This window comes from Toxotes jaculatrix, chromosome 1 (assembly GCF_017976425.1).
Source record: "Toxotes jaculatrix isolate fToxJac2 chromosome 1, fToxJac2.pri, whole genome shotgun sequence".
NCBI classification, from domain to species: domain Eukaryota; kingdom Metazoa; phylum Chordata; class Actinopteri; family Toxotidae; genus Toxotes; species Toxotes jaculatrix.
The window spans coordinates 13,919,757-13,937,955 of record NC_054394.1 but is presented as its reverse complement, the minus strand read 5'-3'; the positions used below and the strand labels follow the sequence as shown (position 1 = coordinate 13,937,955).

General features: G+C 39.6%; 1 protein-coding gene across 1 annotated transcript in view; it reads left to right on the top strand.

The window, feature by feature from the left end:
- The first annotated feature begins 2,364 nt into the window (after positions 1–2,364).
- Positions 2,365–18,199, top strand: part of smyd3 (SET and MYND domain containing 3) — a 65,732-nt gene continuing 49,897 nt past the window's right edge. Inside the window, exons 1-3 of the mRNA XM_041058884.1 lie at positions 2,365–2,562; positions 17,741–17,804; positions 17,973–18,080. Of these exons, the coding sequence (XP_040914818.1) occupies positions 2,402–2,562; positions 17,741–17,804; positions 17,973–18,080 (333 nt within the window). The 5' untranslated portion in view covers positions 2,365–2,401. The remainder of the gene's footprint in view (positions 2,563–17,740; positions 17,805–17,972; positions 18,081–18,199) is intronic.

Genomic DNA, 18,199 nt, shown 5'->3' with positions numbered 1-18,199 from the left:
ATAAGAATGTCAAGTAAAGAAAAAAGAAATGCATCTGTTGTTTTCTTCGCTTGATTGTCATCATGCATTAGATGGTAGGTTTTTCATCTCTTATATCGTCATTATTCTTAAGGAAGCTTTGAATTGGATTTCTTATTTTATAACCTCGTCAATATATGTTGCATATTTACACTCATTTTCACTTATCAGTTCCTGAAGATGATTTGAAACGGGTGAGTTTGTGCTCCTGCTGTCAGCAACGTCTTCTTCACACACAGATTGTAAAAGGTTCATGTTTCTTCTTTGTGTGAGGGCACAGGATATATTTTTATTTGTTTATCCCCAATTGATTTTTAACAAATCATGAGTAATGAATGAATGAAAATGATTTTTGTGTACTGTGTACCACTCTTATCAACCTGATGTAAGATGTTTATGAATTGTTTGATGAGTTCTTTTCACTTTGTTCTTATAGATTGTTATAAGGAGATGATTTTTTCCCCCCTGCTTTGTCTCCTCTTAAAGCCATTGGGAAAAAAAGTTGTTTGTCAGCCTCCATTCTGTCCTTGTTCAGTACAGTTAAAAAGCTTATGGGCCAAACTTTATATTTAGGAATGTTGAAGCTGATGTGAAAACTTTTTCTGCTTCACTGTGCAAAGCTTAAAATGTACTGGTGCAGGCTGTGTATAGGTCACTCAATGGATGAGTTACATAATAACAATGAGTTAGATAACATAATTTAGCAAAACAAACAAAAAAGCACCTCATGTCTTATAAACAGTCGCCCAGTTGGTGTGCTGTAAGTGTTTTAGGGGTTTTCAAGTTTGAGCTTCAGAGGAAAAATCCACCCTGGTGTACAGTTACATTACACATCCGAAGCAACATGTGGAGGACAGAATACACAGACTAAAACTTACAAGGGCTAAGGTCACAAAATTTTGTATGTATGGTCATTTAAAAAAAAAAGCGCTCCAGTACATCTCCATGTATCTCTATTGTAGAATAAGTCTGGCTTCTCTGGCATAAGATACATGTTTGAATCTTCTGGAAAATAAACCTGCCTGCCTGTATTACATTTAGGTCTGACACATTTATCAAGTGGTTTGTAAACCAAATGTTTGATGCTCGTTACCCAGTTAAGACTACTTACAGTACTTTATTATTGGCTTCTGAGGATTGAATCTGATATTGTGGAGATTGACTCATGAGCATGTTTCATTAGAATGTACTGTTTGTATTGACTGAAGTAAAGTCTTCGGGTTGAGAGGTTGTTATGGGTTTGGGAATCATTATGGTATGGTGTAGTGGCAATTATACTGTGTATTTGGAGGCTCCATCGAGGATTTCTTGTGTCCAACCCTGGATATGTAGTGTAGGATTAATATTGGTACAAATGATGAAACCAGGCGGTGCTTATACTGTGGCAAAGCTGTGATGGTGAACAGTTCTCCACTACTGACAAGTTACTGAATCTAATAAGCTGAGATGAAAGAGGTGTAATTAGTTCACAGAGAAAGGACACATTGTGTCTCTCCAAGCAGTGCTGCCCTGCTGCTCACTTTCCAGTTTTGTGAGAAGAGCAACAACACTGAGCACAGAACTACTTGCTTCTTGATGCCCATTGGAGCCTATGTCAACACGGGTGGAACAGCCCTTTATGAGGTAGTCACAGCAGTCTTCATTGTCCAACTAAACTACATCAGTCTGGACTTGAGACAGTTAATCACCCTTGGATAGTCAAACTGTCTTGTCACTCTGTTATATAGAAATAAGGTCTGTATTAACAGTGGCTTAAAGTGCACAATATAGGAGCAGTGGCTTAAGAAATACGTCACGGTTTCCTATTTCTGTGTCTTCTGTCCAAAATTGAACAGGAAGGAATGTAGAAATGTGATCAGGACAGGAGAGGGTTTTCTACATCTGTAGAAAATGCAGGTTTCTGAGCATTTCTGAAACTTTAAAGACCACATAAGTTGGATAAACAGCAAGGTTTCAAATCATCTTACAGCAAAAGTACACTGGACATAAAAAATAAATGGTAGGGCAGCAGATGTTACATACGTTTTTACATATTGCTGCAGCTGACCATCAGAAGAGACAAGGTTAACTGTGATGAGGTTTTTCCAGTGCCAAAAAAAATATCCTTTTGTAATTATTTATGATTATTTGACATATTGGGTTTCGCATTTATTTAGTTGTGTGTTTCAGTAGCACTGTAGTTGAACCTGAACGCTTGAAAAATAAGTTTAACAAAATTAATCGTAAGGTTAAAGTTTTTTTTTTCTGTCAAAGCAATGTAGTTGCCTATAACAGACGTTGTATGCGTCTACAGCGTCTGTACGTGCTTGTGACGCCATGACGCAGACAGTGCGTATATTACGGATGTAAACACTGTTCGGTTCACGTGGAGATAAAACCGACTATGGCACCAAGTCTGGAGCGGTTTGTCAGTCCTGGAAAAGGTAATGGTCTGCGGGCGACAGCCAGGATCAAGACAGGAGAGCTGGTGTACTCCGCCGAGCCGCTGGCCTGCTGTGTGTCCAACAGACTGGCTAGAGATGTCTGCCACCGCTGCTTCACACGGTGAGACGGACAGAGGTCCTCCTTAGCTGCAGACATCCTGCTGTGAGAATGAAAAGCTGCTAAGTAGTTTAATGTTCTGTGCAGGCTGCAGCGAGGTGAGGTAGTGTGCTGGCAGTGTAGCGTTTAAGGACGTGTGCATGCAAGCACCCTGATAAAGTATAGTTTGATATTCACTCTCTGTCAACTTTCATTTCTGTTATACACAGGTAATGGTACAAGCGTGTTGCTGTTGTGGGTGTCTGTCTGTAGCTTAAGTCTTGCATGCTTTTTAATTTTTAGCTACTCAACATACACAGTAGTGGACGATTCTTCATGTGGCCACTAGATGGCACCGTGGCTCTGTCAAAGTTTCAGAGGAGGCAAGAGGGCAAAAGTGACACTTGAATACTACGTGGTGTGGAGATAAGTTAGTATTTGAGGCTGTAGAAAATTCTACATTTGGAGGGGAAATGGCAGTAAAATGTCGTAAATAAGATAATTTCACTGACCTCGCTGTGAACGTGTTCTCCTGCACAGATATGGATGAGAGGCTTCTTGTGCAAAGTAGTTAAAATGTGTCTCTTAGTCAAACTGAATATATATATATATATATATATATATATATATATATATATATATATATATATATGGGAGTTATACAGTTGACCTCAGTCAATGACCAGGACTTCATTATAGCACAGTTACCTTTGTCATGAAGTAATTTTATTCATTAGGTATTTATTTGTTGTAGGTGTTTTAATTTTGTTACCAAGACAGTCTTGTCTGGTTATTTAAACTGTGTCCTAACTGACTGTCAATCAAGTTTACTATATATTTCACAATATTGATTTTATGAAAAAATTACATAATGTTGTGATAGAGGATTTTATTTTTATCGCCCAGTCCTGTTATGTAGACATTATGTAGACATGAATCTAATAGAAATGGACAATGTGATGATTTGTCCTGTTTCATCTCATTTGCTGGTGATATTTGTCCAGCTGGATGCTTGATGGCACTGCTGCTACTGTGGCCAAACTCACTTCATCAAGATAAATGCATGTACGTGAATTTAATGAGAGTGAATTTAGTGAGGAGAGAGACCAGTGTACTGATTTCTGGTGCAGGGGCTGCAAGGTGAATGAAGGGTAAATTACTATGGGCTATATACAGTATGTATATGAGCCTCGGTAGCAAATGGAAGATGATTAATGAGATCAGTTAATGCAGATAACCTCTGGGAGAACATAAAGACATATTTCATATCCAGGTTTGATTTCCACATGAAGGTACATTTTATTAGAGGGTATGATCAGTTCAGCACCAACTGCTCATTCTCTAATATATTTCTCTTGTTACTCCAGTGGGAATGATTATCCCTTTACTTTTTTACTGTTGTTTTAATGTGTTTTTTTTTTGTCTGGTGTGCCTTGTGTAGTGCTGAAAAAACATGAGCTCAGTAGTCGAGATATATGCAGTACAGTAAATGATGGTATATCAGGTAGTATCTTTCCTTTGGTGGTGAAAATCCCATCAATATGTTTTCATGTTGGACTCTGGGCTATACAAGATTTGGATGGTTTGGGAAATAGGCAACGTCTGATCTGTACTTAAAAAGACACGAGAGAAACAAGAAATGAAAGACTATGGATGTTTGATGAGAAATTTAAGGTGAGGATACAGAAAGATGGATTTAAGGTCAGTCAGGTCCTTAAAGTCCCCTCCTGGGACAGATCTCTTCATTGGGTTTCTCTTACATCACTGCCCAGGCTGTCTGCTTTCAAAACAAAGGCTGTAGATGTTACACAGCATCCACAGTCAGTGATGAATTTATGTAGCTCTAAAGATTATCCACTTTATCCACTGATAATGTCTTATTGGATAGATTTAGTACTTAGTACTTACTTCAAGATCCCGTACTGTACTGAAGCCTTAGTTTTGTTCTTCACTTGTTAAGCTGCTCTGGATAAGAGCATCTGTCAAATGAGTAAATGTAAATGTTAATGAAGTTAATCAATTTTAACCCTCATGTGCCCCAGAGAGAGACACTTCACCGTCAACTGTTTTGTGGACAGCAGTAGAAGACTGCTGCTGCTGTGTGTGTGTGTGTTTGCTCTCAATTACTGGAATGCGAGCTTAGTCATTTTGTCTAGCTAAAGAATAGCTAACAAATGCCCTGCAGGGATGTAAATGTGGAGAATTGCCGCTACATGAAGTAACAGCAGGGCAGTATTATTTGTTTTGTGTAATTTGAATTTATTCCTTCAGCTGCTCCCTTCATAGACCATCAGCCATTTACATAAAACTGGAGTTGAACACCTATCAGTCAGCACACATGTACCTGAATTTGCACGTGGAGTGTTATATGACACGAATGTATGTTGATTTTAAAAAGTAGTTTCACCACTCACATCACTGTGGGTGTTGATGTGAGTCCTGAATATTGTAGGAGGGCAACAATCTTTCACATGCCCTCCTTCATGTCTGCTTATATTGAAGTTCCCACTTCACTCCTAATGCTTAATAGTCATAGTGCCCTTTATTGTGGTGATGTGGTTTGTAAAAGTAGCTCACACATCATAGGAAGATGGTAGGGCTAATATGGAGGCATCCATTGTTTCAACTGACAATTCAAGAAGAAAAAAATGTGAACATGGGAATCATTATACTTGCTAAACATCGGTGTGTTATCATTGTCATTGTGATCAGGCTGGCCCGCTGACATCAGCACAAAGCACAGCCCCGCAGTGCTGCTAGCATGGCTGTAGACTCCACAGTCTTTTTTTTTTCATATGCTCCTGTATAATTATTATTATTAGCCTTTGTCTTGCACTATATTAGCCTTTACCACCACTAAGAGATGGCAGAGAGTGATTTCACAAGTGTCTAATATTACAAAAATAGATAAAGAGTAGGCCTTTTTTTTTATTTTAATGTCCATATACAGGTTAACAGATATGTCAGACACACACAGTCATGACCTGGATCAAAGGGTCACAACAAAAAGGAAGACAACAGGATGCAAATGTTCAAATAAATACTTTATTGAACCAAATGAGACCAAATTGAACCCAGATTAAATTATCAAATCAGATATTTACATTGTGGTTTTAACCCTCAAACAGCCCTTTGAGAATATGTCAGAGAGTGAGGTCTGACCAAAATGTCCTTATTTCCATCCGTCCTTGCCATATAAGTGCACACACAAACACACAAACGCATGAGTTTCAGGACTCCTGGCGACACGCCTTAACATTGTAACTTGACACTTATTCAATATCTCAAAAAAACATATTCACCCTCTCACACAGGAAGACAGAGTTATAACAACAGAAATCAATAATAAATTAGAGAGTTTGTGCTTCCACTGAATTCCATTATTTTTCTATGAGCTTGAGGCAAATAGAGGTGTGTGTGTGTGTGTGTGTGTGTGTGTGTGTGTGTGTGTGTGTGTGTGTGTGTGTGTGTGTGTGTGTGTGTGTGTGTGTGTGTGTGTGTGTGTGTGTGTGTGTGTGTGTAGAATGGGTGTAGAATAAGACGGCAGCCATGTTGTGCAGAGTATGATCATGTGTTTGAAATATTGAATAAGTGTCATGGCTACATCTGCTTGGCTTGTGGCCGACACTCAACCTGAGTGTCTGTTGCACATCTTTTATTGATTTAATATCAGTGAGAGATGTGTAAGTTGTGTTGGTGCTGCAAAAACAGTTGTAGGATGGTACATAGCATGTGTGTGCACACACACACACACACATGCAACCCAAGGCAGAGCAGAGATTGGTCTCAGAGATGTAAGGTGTGTGTTTTCTAAAACACAATTAGGCTCACAGCATGACTGAGCGTTGAAGAATGTGAGCAAATCTTTGTGTGTGTGGGTGTGCATTTATTTGTGTGACTGTATCTCATTGCATGAACAACAGAGATGCACTTTATGTTTGAATGCACATGTGTGTGTGTGTGTGTGTGTGTGTGTGTGTGTGTGTGTGTGTGTGTGTGTGTGTGTGTGTGTGTGTGTGTGTGTGTGTGTGCAGGAAATGAGCAGGTGGGGGGGGGCATCAAAGCTGGAGTTAATTACAGGCCTTGAAGGCTGTATGTAAGTAATGAGTGATAAATGCTGAGTACATACACACAAACACACTCACTCACACTCGTCTCAGCAGGATTCAAATCGCCAGAGGTCAGCAAACAAACAACTATTAGAGGTTCTTAGACTCACAGAGAGAGAGAGGAGGGGGGTGAGGACAGATAACACGAGGAACAAAGAAAGAAAAGAGAAAAAAAAATTTACAGACGGAGTAGAATTCTTTAGCATTTCATCGTTTCTGTATTGTGGCCACGTCTCCGTCATTCTTGGTTAGTTCCTGGTTATTGTTTGTGTTGTGACTGGTAAGTTGCCTGCAATGCAATGACACTAACAGAGTAAGACACATTTTTGTTTTCCATCATTGAGCAGTAACGCTGAGCTTCACAGGGCAAGACTGCAGTACAAGCACGTTGTGTTTTACAATTCAGATTTCAGCTGGAAATGTTTGCACACAACCATAAGAGACTCAGAATCCCTATCACTGTGACACACAAACTTAAAACTCTGAGAGGAAGAAGAAGAGGTTTCAGGGAAAGATGGAGAGATGACACAGTCTCTGTTGGACAGATAACACATCAAACACACACAGGCTTTGATGGGTTTTTCCTCCGGTTTTGACAGCAAAGAAGAACTTAGATGTGTTTCTCTCTTCTGTCAGGTCATGTGTGTGTGTGTGTGTGTGTGTGTGTGTGTGTGTGTGTGTGTGTGTGTGTGTGTGTGTGTGTGTGTGTGTGTGTGTGTGTGTGTGTGTGTGTGTGTGAGTGTATGTGTGTATGTGTGTTTAGACAAGGGGGGCTGTGGCAACATTATCTCTGTCAGATGAAGTCTTTATGTTTGACACCAATCTCTCACTCACTGTCTCTTTGGACCACACAGAAACATAAACACACACACACGCGCACACACACACACACACACACACACACACACACACACACACACACACACACACACACACACAATGCAGAACAGTAGGAGCATTGAAAACTTTTGCCTTATTTATAGCAAGAAACTTTTGATGACAAGTTGGATGAATCATTTTCCAGGGGGTTTTGTTATGTAAAAGAACATAAAAAATATTCACAGGCAGTTGACTTGAGAGTTTTGTTTTAATTTCAGCTGGATGTAAATGCCTGTTATAAGGAGCTGCATGTTTATTAGGTGCAACCTCTGCAGTTTAATTTGTCATTTGCTTGTGGTCCGTGCTTTGTTTAATCTGTATATACAGTATTTTCTTTTTCTATAAATGCTCAACTTCACAGCTTCTGCCCTGTTTCAGTCCAGTGCACCTGCAGAGCAGCTTCACCACACTCAGCTCTTATAACAGCCCACATGAGTCTCATGTTTTACCTATAAGACTCACATTTTATTGCCTTTGCTCTTAATCTTTAGAATTCAGATTTCCGCACATAATCAGAGAAGTAAAAATCATGCGTCCTGGTCATAGTTCTGTTTTAAAATCGTAGTGCACCACTGAGAGGGTCTCCAGCTGGGCTGCTGATAGTTCTGAAGAATTGCTTGTCCTGGATTGCATTAGAAGAGGTCAGCATTTCCCATATATAGGCTCTACCAGCGATTTTTACCCATAGGCTCTACTATGAGTTAAAATCACAGGGTTTCAACAGTGGCAAATATGTGTGTAGCTGCTTAGATGGTGTCTGCCGATACCCTGCATATGAGGCGTTTAGGGAACATTGGTAAATTGTAGCAACAGAAAATACCCAGGGTTGTTCTTCTAAACTGCATGAGTCTCTGCATGCACATCGGTCACATGCCATGTGAGCGTCACACAAAGGTGCCTCTGGTTCAAAAGCTTAGCTAACTTTACTAACAATAAGCATTGGAGCTGAGAGTGTTCGGGCTACAAACTGAAATGCACTTTTCTGCTTTAGTCTGCTACTACATGTACAGTGACTTGGCAAACAAGTCAGTTCATGGGTTTCCTGACTGACAGTTCAAATCATGGACGTTCAGAGGACAGCCTTAGCTTTGAAAGCTAGCAGACTGTGAGGAGATATTCACTGAATTTGAAAAAAAAGTGCACTGGATTAGAACCACTTACTATACCTTAAACCCTAGCCAAGTCTTAACCCTCAAAAGCAGTCTCTGCAAGTTTTTGTCCCCACAGTGACATGAGTCACTAACACAGTGTGCCCTCCAGGTAAAGTCCCCCCCCCCCCGGGAAATAAGAGCAAACACACACACACACACAGCGTAGATGCAGTGGTATATGAGGCATACAGATTGCTACTTTAGATGCAGTTCAATGAACCTACAGAACAAGGAGCAGGAACAGATGAGAGGAGGGAAACAGTTCAAGAGGCAAGTCAGCACTTCTCCTCTTCCTCCTCTTTCACCTCTTACCTCCTCTGGATTTATCCTCCCATCACTCCTGACATCTCCCTGTCTTCCTCCTTTTCTCCCCTCCTTCCACAGTTTTCTTCCCATCTGCTTTCCTTTTCTCCTCATTCTTCCCGTTTTTCCCCACCCTTCTCTTCCACCATCTCCTCATCCCTCCTCATTCATACACATTTTTTTTTGTCCCACCTGCCTCTCTTCTTTCTCCCTGCTTCATTCCTGAAGTAGATTATTTTGCTTGCATCTGCTTCTATCTCCTCCTCCCATCTGTTCTCCATCTCCCTCTAGTTTTCGCTGCCTCCTGCAGTTAGATACCCAGGTGTCTCAAAACATCTTGGTGCTGGGAAACCAAGTGATTTGCTGGAAAGTGGGAACACGCCTTCCCATGTGTGTAATGCTTGGTATTCATCAAGCAAAACATCTGGGTGGATAATTTCTAACTCTGCTTGTGAGGACCACACACCTTTACAGAAATTTTATGTCGTTCCTCATGAGGATGAACATTTAATAATTCTGGGGTAGTTAGTGCAACAAAATTAATGAAAGTTGGTGTGTTTTTCTAGCAAGTGCGTAACGTCCAGTGTTTGTCTGTGTGTGTTTGTTCCCAGCAGAACTTTGGATAAAATGAAAAAGGCTCCCTGTAGATTCACATTATTCCACTGGTCTTAAACAGTGCAACTGTTACAGATGCACATTACGTTCAACATAATTTGATCTGGACAGGATTAGTTTTCTGAATGATGTTTGAGATAAACCCTTTCTTTCAACATTTGAATCGTTGTTGTCCATGACCAATTTGGATAAGATTTCTTCCTTCAGTTAAGTCTTGGTAAGACGGAAAACTTGATGCCAGTCCTGAAGTTGTTTGAAATTCACTTGGCTTGGGATATTTGTGGATTCTTGTTTGCATTTCAATCAGTATATTACAAAACTAGCTCAGCCATGGTTCTTTTATCTCAGAAATATAGCAAAGTTTAGATCCTTCGTCTCATTTTAGGACACTAAGAAAGTTATTCATGCTATTACACAGCCCTCTCAGACGATTAATTCTCTTTTTACTTGCATAATTCAGTGAAATTAGAATTTTGGTTGTTTGCAATGTAACTGTCACCATATTCCCTTTACACCACGTCCAAGTATGTTTTCGAATAACTTTAAAATTTCTTGTGATCACTTTCGATACACTGCATGGAAAAACTACAGTACAATATAATGCTGGAATAGCTGAATCTGCTTTAATGACTTCCATCCTAACCTGTTTTCTTTTTTTGGTTTTTGGCTTTAGATTACATCTGTATGTCAGATTTTAACTTTTGTATCATCCTGATCTCATTAGACAGTTTTTAAAGCTTTATGTTATCTTAAATTAAGTTCATTACTGAAGAAATTACCTAACTTACACTGGAGTAAATTAATTATTTCTGGAAAGGACTTAAGACTTTACAAGAAAACAAAAACTGTTGGGTAAATAGGTAGATGTTCACTTTGGGCCATAATTTGTGTGTGTGTGTGTGTGTGTATACTCTCATCATCGTGATAATAAAACCATAAGGAAACTCGTCCCATGTGAGTCCCCTCAGGTGTCAATGAATCATCCTCTAAACAACCATTAAGAACTCAGCAAGGGTTCTAGGACAGCTTGAGATGCAGCACAGCTGGTGTCTTTCTCGCTCACACACACACACACACACACACACACACACACTGGCAACAATGCTTTACATGCCAGTCACCGATCTACACAAAACTCATGTGTTGATGTGTTGGTGCAGCTGTGCCGTGGATGCCCACAGCGTACTGAGTGGCTCAGTTCTGTGCAGGCTGTACGGTTGTAGTGATGATGCACAGCTAGATGGCAGTAGTGTCCCTTCAGGAAGTGTTGGCTCATTTTTTTTCAACACACTCTTGCATTCTCTCACATTTACTTTGAAAAACATAGCAGTAGTAGTGCTGGAAAAGAGACGGTTTGTGCTGGAATCAGCTCTGCTGCATGAGGAAAAGCTACTACAGCTTTGAGAAAAAAATGTTAAGGTTTCTTGTATTTTTGAACAACACATAATCATTCAAAACTCAGTCATGGGATTGGTGGGTGTCCTTCAACCATTTTGAAGGCATCAATAATCTTACAGTTGATTTATGTTTATGATTGTCAGTAATTTACTTTATATACACATACTCGCACACCATTACCTGTCATGTGGGAAGGGACCATGCTGTGTTGCCCACTCAGCCTGGAAATGAAAAAATTCACTCAGGCACGACCGGACAGCCCAGAAAAGAGGACCCCACTAATTATTAACATACACAAGCGCACACACACACATAAACGCAGAACTAACTCTCGTGGCTACAGTGCAACAGCCAATACTCACGGGAAATTAATTACCATGCTACACACATACACCAACAGAGACATGCTGAGGTAGGCCTAATTAGGTGTCTGATAGCATACACTTAACAAAATTGACCACAGACACACACATGTGAGAGCACATACCTATGCTCTTGCATATTAATGCAGAAAACTGCAATCTTTTAGTCACTTCTACTGTCAAGTGGCAGTTTTAAGTCCTTTATTCTTCCTTTTCCTATTTTTTTTTCTTTTTGTTTTTCTACTGCTTGTGCTCTCACTAACTTCCTAATGTCCCATCTCCACTCGTTTTGGACAAATTATCTGTTCTCTCCATGAGGCTTTTATCTTTTAAAAAGAAAGCCACTTCTCAGCTTCCACTTTTCATGGTGACTGAGTGTTTTACACTTTGCACAACTTAAGAATTAGCTAATTGTCAAGGTCATGAAAGCAGACTATGGTGTCTCGAAGAAGAAAACATGAAAAGAAACTGGGCACAATAAGCATCTATTCATATACACATATAAAAATATATAATGTTAATGTCTCTGCACTTCTCACACACTCTGTTTCTTATGTCATAGTTGTATATTTAAAAAATGTGGCATTGTCTTGATAACAATTTTTACTAAATACACTTAAGCTTATATAGAAGTGGATAATGTTTAATTTGAGCAAAACAACCAGGTTTCTTTACAGTAAAAACAGTTTATCATGTTCTTTGCAATTAGTGACGTTATGTTGCATCTAATGACTCTTTTTGTCTCTGTGTTTCCTTGGTGAGAAAATACAAAGTGCGGCCATAGACTTTGACTGATTGATAGATTATGGCTGAACAGTTGTTCTCATAATGGATTATTGTGTGAATTTTTTTTTGGATTGATTGATTACCGTAGTCAATTAAATGCCAGGAAAATGCTCTAATTCATTTTCCCCTAACCCAAGGAGAAATCTTCATGTTGCTTATTATGTCCAACCAACAGTCAAAAAATCCAGCTGATAATCCAAATTATTGGTTCATTAACTGTTAATTTTTGTAATCATGATAGATCTTAGAATGATAGAGAGTCTGGAAGAGAATAAGGAAATGAATGACCCAATGAAAATGTTATGGGGGGAAAATCGGAACAAGAAAAAATAGGAAAGAGAGTATGATATCGAGAGGAAGAGGAAGGGGGTTGCTGAGCAAGAAAGAATGTCTGTTTTTTAATTCAGCCTTCTGCATGTTCCTAATGAAACCCATCTAATGTTATTCATGAGTTTTCCTACTGTGCCTGCAGACCAAGCATGGACCTGCCATACAGAAGACTATCGCTTCACACATCTGACAGAGACACAGAGGGATAAGAAGGGCTGAAAAAAAGGCAGAGGGAAGAAAGTGAGAGCAGAAGAAAGGGATGAAGAGAGGGAGGAAAAAAGAGGGAGCATAACAAGATGGCTGAAGATGAGATGGATGTACTTCTTGGGGGAGAATCACAATCTCCATATGAAAATGAGTCATTTCTATGGTTCTGTAGCTTGCTTATGAACTGAAGAAGACTAAGGAAGTTTATATCTTTTTGCCGTCCTCTTAAGTTAATTGTGATCGTTCTTGCTCTGTTGTTATTATCCACATCTATATTTGGACTGCGTTCAATCAGTGTGTGTGTGTCATACTGTGTGTGCTGTATGTAGCGCTGTATGTTCTTGAACTCTTGTTGGTTGTTGCCTAGAGGCCGGAGCATAGTCGTCTCTATGTATATGAATCATGAAATAATGTGTGTGAAATGTGTGTGAGGGTGTTTGTTTCCTCCCTACCCACATGATCCCAGATGAGAAACAGTAAGCAGTCAGTTGAAAGAGCACTTTGTTGAACTGTTGAACCACGGTTACTATAAAGAGAATGCGTTTTTGTTGTGGTTGTCGTTGTTGTTGTTGATTTTATGGATCTGTAGTTAGACGTTTCAGATGGCCTTTAAATCACCTCTGAAGTTGGAAGGATTTATGCCAGTCCCTGCTGAAGAGGACATCTCTACTGTCCCGTTGTCTCACTTGAAATGAGCGAAGAGTAAAAATATTGGTTTTCATGAGTGTCATATAAGCCTTTACCCAGAGGAAATATTCAATTATGTTCAGCCAAGATATGACCTCTACAGTCTTGCTGGAATACCTGGATCATGTGACTATGTATACAGTGATGAATGTGTGTGTGTGTGTGTGTGTGTTTTGAGTGAATACCCTGTAAATGCTGAGAGATTATCAGCCTGAGGCGGTCACCATAACAACAGTTGCTGTGGTGCAACCGTGCATTAATGTGGCTCAGTAACTACATATATAGCATTGGACTGATACTCTGTCTCACATCCTCCCTGTGTCCCTCTCCTCTCAGTCTCTCAGTTGTTGCATTGATATTTTATTACTGTAAGCACTGACAGCAATCTTTTATCACAGAAGATGTCATTTAACATTTTGATACGGTATATCTTGATATCATAAATTTCCTTGAAACTTGATTTAACAAATACAAATAAGCTGGGAAAGTCTGTAGATACCAGTCCTGTAAATTCAGCGTTGTCATAAAACAGCTATGCTCATTGATTCACAATCGCCTACAATGGAAAAATCTATCGTCCCGTGATGTACTGTTTATTGTCAGGTTGCTCATTACTATCTGTCAGAAACTTTCTGTAAATTATGTTACTTCCATACAATTATGAAATATCTAACTGTTGTAGAGTCAGTGGTTTCAGAAATGGCTTTGAGATCAGATGGGTGCATGATGTTTCATGTACAGATTAGACAGGAGTTTAGTAGGCACTTTAGATAAATGTAGTTTACCTAAGTGACCAGTTTTATGATTTTCATTACAAGTCAATAATTTCTTCTTTGTCTCTTGACTGACCTTTTTACAGTGTTTCTTAAAAATTAAATTATAACTTTATCAGATATGCAACGTACTGACATATAGAAAATGGGGAAAACTTTCACCATTTCTGTATAAAACATTTATGTACAAAAAAATCCTGACTTGGTCCTTTATTGAAGGCAGTTGCTGCATGGTTTTAAAACTGTGTATCTCCATTCAGTCATTAGAATAACCCATTGGAATAATTGATTTTCCTCCTCATTAAACGTCCTTTAGAAATTACTCTGCTTTGAATTTTCGGTAACAGTTTTTTTTTTTTTTTTTTCCTTTTTTTTGTCTTGTGTTGCTTCCGGCTCTTTTTAGCTTTGTCGCATTACTTACACCCATTACCTCAGCATGGATCCTCACAGACATGTTTACACATGTTAAAATAATAATTCCATGTTCATGATTGAATTCATTTTTAAACAGATTTTGGACTGAAACCATCTCCCCATTATGGTTTCCCTATTGTGGAAGCTCTGGAAATCCTACCTGAAATCAAGATGACATGTACATGAACAAGCAGTATAGCTCTTAAAGCATGTGATTTCCTGCTTAGGGACAACAGTTCCCACAATGTTAAGCTACATACAACAAGTATAGAAGAAAAAATGGGGTCGTGGTCAGCATCAGCCTTCCTGTCTGGGGTCATGCAAGATGGATGGACTTCCTGTAGCCTGCAGCTTGTGATGTGTCCAAACTTCTAGTGTCTGAGTTATGTTCTCACTTGATCTGTTGAGGCTGCACAGAACCTGACTGCGTTTAGGTTTGGCCTGGTCCTATCTGTTGTTATTGCTTTACGTCTCACACTGCAGGCATGTGTTTCTTAAACGGTGGGTGGCTTCCCTGTTTCTGGTCGGTCTCAACATGACAGGAATAGCTGTGTTTTCATGAACCACCATCCCAGGGTGAGACTATAAATTTACCAGTGGGTTCCAGGCTGGAAAGCTCATCGCAAATCAGACACAGTGGCATAACAAGAGGGGGGTGAGGAAAGGGAGGAAAAGATGAGACGGATGGAGAGGAAAGCTGTAAATTGAGAAACTAAGAGAGTGAGGAGGAGAGAACAGAAAAGAAATGTGTGTTTTGGAAACTTGTCTGAGTCTACAGGGGCTTCGAGCCAAAAACAACAGACCAGTCTGTTCACACACTGAAAAATGGTCATAGGAAACACTTAACTTCTGTCACTAATGTTGACAGGCAACAGCTTTCTGTCAGACCCACACTGTGTGTATGTGTTCATATTATGTCTGCTTTTGCCTTAAGGTTCTTATAATGTCATCTACAGCATTCGTAAGTATGTCCAATCTAATCAAATGTCCCATCAGCACGATAAGCCCAGGGCTAATGTATTTACATCCATCATAACATGTTCGCCATTACCAGACATTCTGTGTGTGTAAGCTTATGACACCATCCATTGTCACTTTTTATTAGCAATATTTTATCATTTTCTCTCCATCACATAATGAACCACACGGTGACTTCTTACTGTATATGAACTCGTGCCACGCAAGCCTTGGGCTCCTCTGTTACGATTACTGTACGCTCTAGTGTAGCAATGACACTAGTAATACAGTGAAATCTTTTACACACACACATGCTTGAATGCAAGGCACTGAACAGTCTGGCTTGGCAGTTGCTGTTAGTGCTTGTGCATCTAAATGCAGAGACTTTCAGCACAACTGTGTTTAATAAGATGAAATCAAATCTGTGAGGTGATACTGCATAAAATGAGATTATTAAGCTGTTCAGACACACACACAGTTCAACACCATGTTGTCACAGTGGTGAGATTCAGAGTTATAGACTTTAAAAAAATGCTATTTGGTATTTGGTTCAGCCCTGTCACTCAGTGGTCTAAGATGCGGACCATTTAATCGCAACATTCCCGGTTTGGTTTCAGCTGGGGACCTTTGTTGCACCTGTCATTTTTCATGTGTGTTTCCTTTCTGTTAGAATAAAATATGATTGTAAAGGCAGAGAAGAAGTATCATCTTAAAGGAATATGCTGTTTTATGTTATATATTTAAAACTAACGGTACTAAAAAGACTTTGGAACATGCCTGCCTCATTTTTCATACTAGCTTCAGACAATTGTTTGAGTTTATTTTGCACAAAATAAGGACTGTGGATTTTGTCCAGGGATCTCTTAATGGCCATTTAATAGTAACTTGAATTGATAAACCAAAGAAAAAACATTTCTGGCTTCAGGGTTTGCTTCTGTTCACGTTAGCATTTCTCGTGCTGCCCCAGCGTTCCCACTCCGCCTATAGACTTTACATTGGGATGATGTCACTCACATTATAATTGCTTTTCTCTGCTCTGGCAAAGTTTTATTGATATAAAACCTTCATGGATTAAATATTCATCTCATATCATATCTGTCTCATATCATAATGATGTATTTTCTCTGAGGAGAAAATACATTTTGTGCCACAGGAGATGTTTTTGCTGAAATATCAAGAGTGGCTGTTGGGGCAAAGTGGCAGAGTGGCAGCACTGTATCAGGGTCTCTTAACACATCCATGAAAGAATGGATGGATGGATGGAAGAATGAATACAGCAAGCAAAAGTTTCAGTGTTCAAATGGCTATATAACTTCACTATTCTAAACCCCTCCTTAAAAAAAAAAACTGCTATATTATTATAAATTTCAAGCATGTTGTGTTGAATTGTACCGACCTACACACAAACACAAAGTTCCTGTGAATCAGATCTTGTCCTGTGTGTTTTAGTGATGCACACTCTTCTGGCTGTAATTGGCTGTGTGAAGCAGACAGACACTGCTGCGCTCTGGCTTGTTATCAAACTGACAGGCAAACTGGAAAGGACAGCAGTGTCTCTCTGAGACACACAGCAGACCTTGGAGGCAAGAAACATACATACACACAAAAACAGATCTTAACACCGCGAGCGGACACACACAGGCACTCAGGCACATGCAAACGCTGTAATGCAAAAATAGGCTGTGACAGTGAGGAGAGTGTAGCTAATGTATTGCTCTTAGATGACAATCTAAAAGAAGATGAATAGGTAGATAAAACTAGATAATGGATGCACACAGTCAGCTTAATATAGCAAATAGAAAAGGATAAGACAAGGTTGTTATAAGGGAAAAGGTCAAGACAATGACAGGAACACGAAGAATGCTTGAGTGGACATGTGGACTTGGTTGATAACGTAGCAGCTTAGCTATGACTGAGACGGTTTTGTATGCGGAGCAGCTGAGCAGTTTTTATTCAAACACTAAAATGGCGCAATAGTAATGAAAGTCTGGCATCTGTGATTTTAGAAATCCAAAGTGCTGGTCCCATTCCTGGTCACTGAGTCATTCATTTTACAAGAACTACTTTAATATTTTTTCTACCTCTGGCCTCGAGAACCTTTTGATAACAGTGAATCAGCCTTGGAATGATTTTGTTCTCTTTAATGCTGAAGTGCCAGACTTTTCTTTGTAGAAGTTCAGTTGACAGTCTGTGCAAAATGGCCTAATCTTTTTCTCTCTCCTTCTGTCTAGACAGGAGACCTTGTTGAGGTGTTCACAGTGTAAGATGGCTCGCTACTGCAATATCACTTGCCAGGTATAGTGTGTGTGTGTGTGTGTGTGTGTGTGTGTGTGTGTGTGTGTGTGTGTGTGTGTGTGTGTGTGTGTGTGTGTGAGAGAGAGAGAGAGAGAGAGAGAGAGAGAGAGAGAGAGAGTGTCTATGATTGTATTTGTGTCAGATTGTTAAAATGCCCTTCTCTGGCAGAAACAAGCGTGGTCTGGCCATAAGAGAGAGTGTAAATGTCTGCGGAGCCTGTTACCCAGAATTCCCACTGACTCAGTCTGTCTGGCTGCGAGACTCATCTTCGCCTTGGTATGTTTCTGGAGTTTCTCACTGTTAGACGCTCACAGTAATGTGCACAAAGAAAGATGCAATAATCCTTCCTTTTCTTAGTTGTGAAGTGCTGTGCACTGCCACTGTGTTATGAAGGC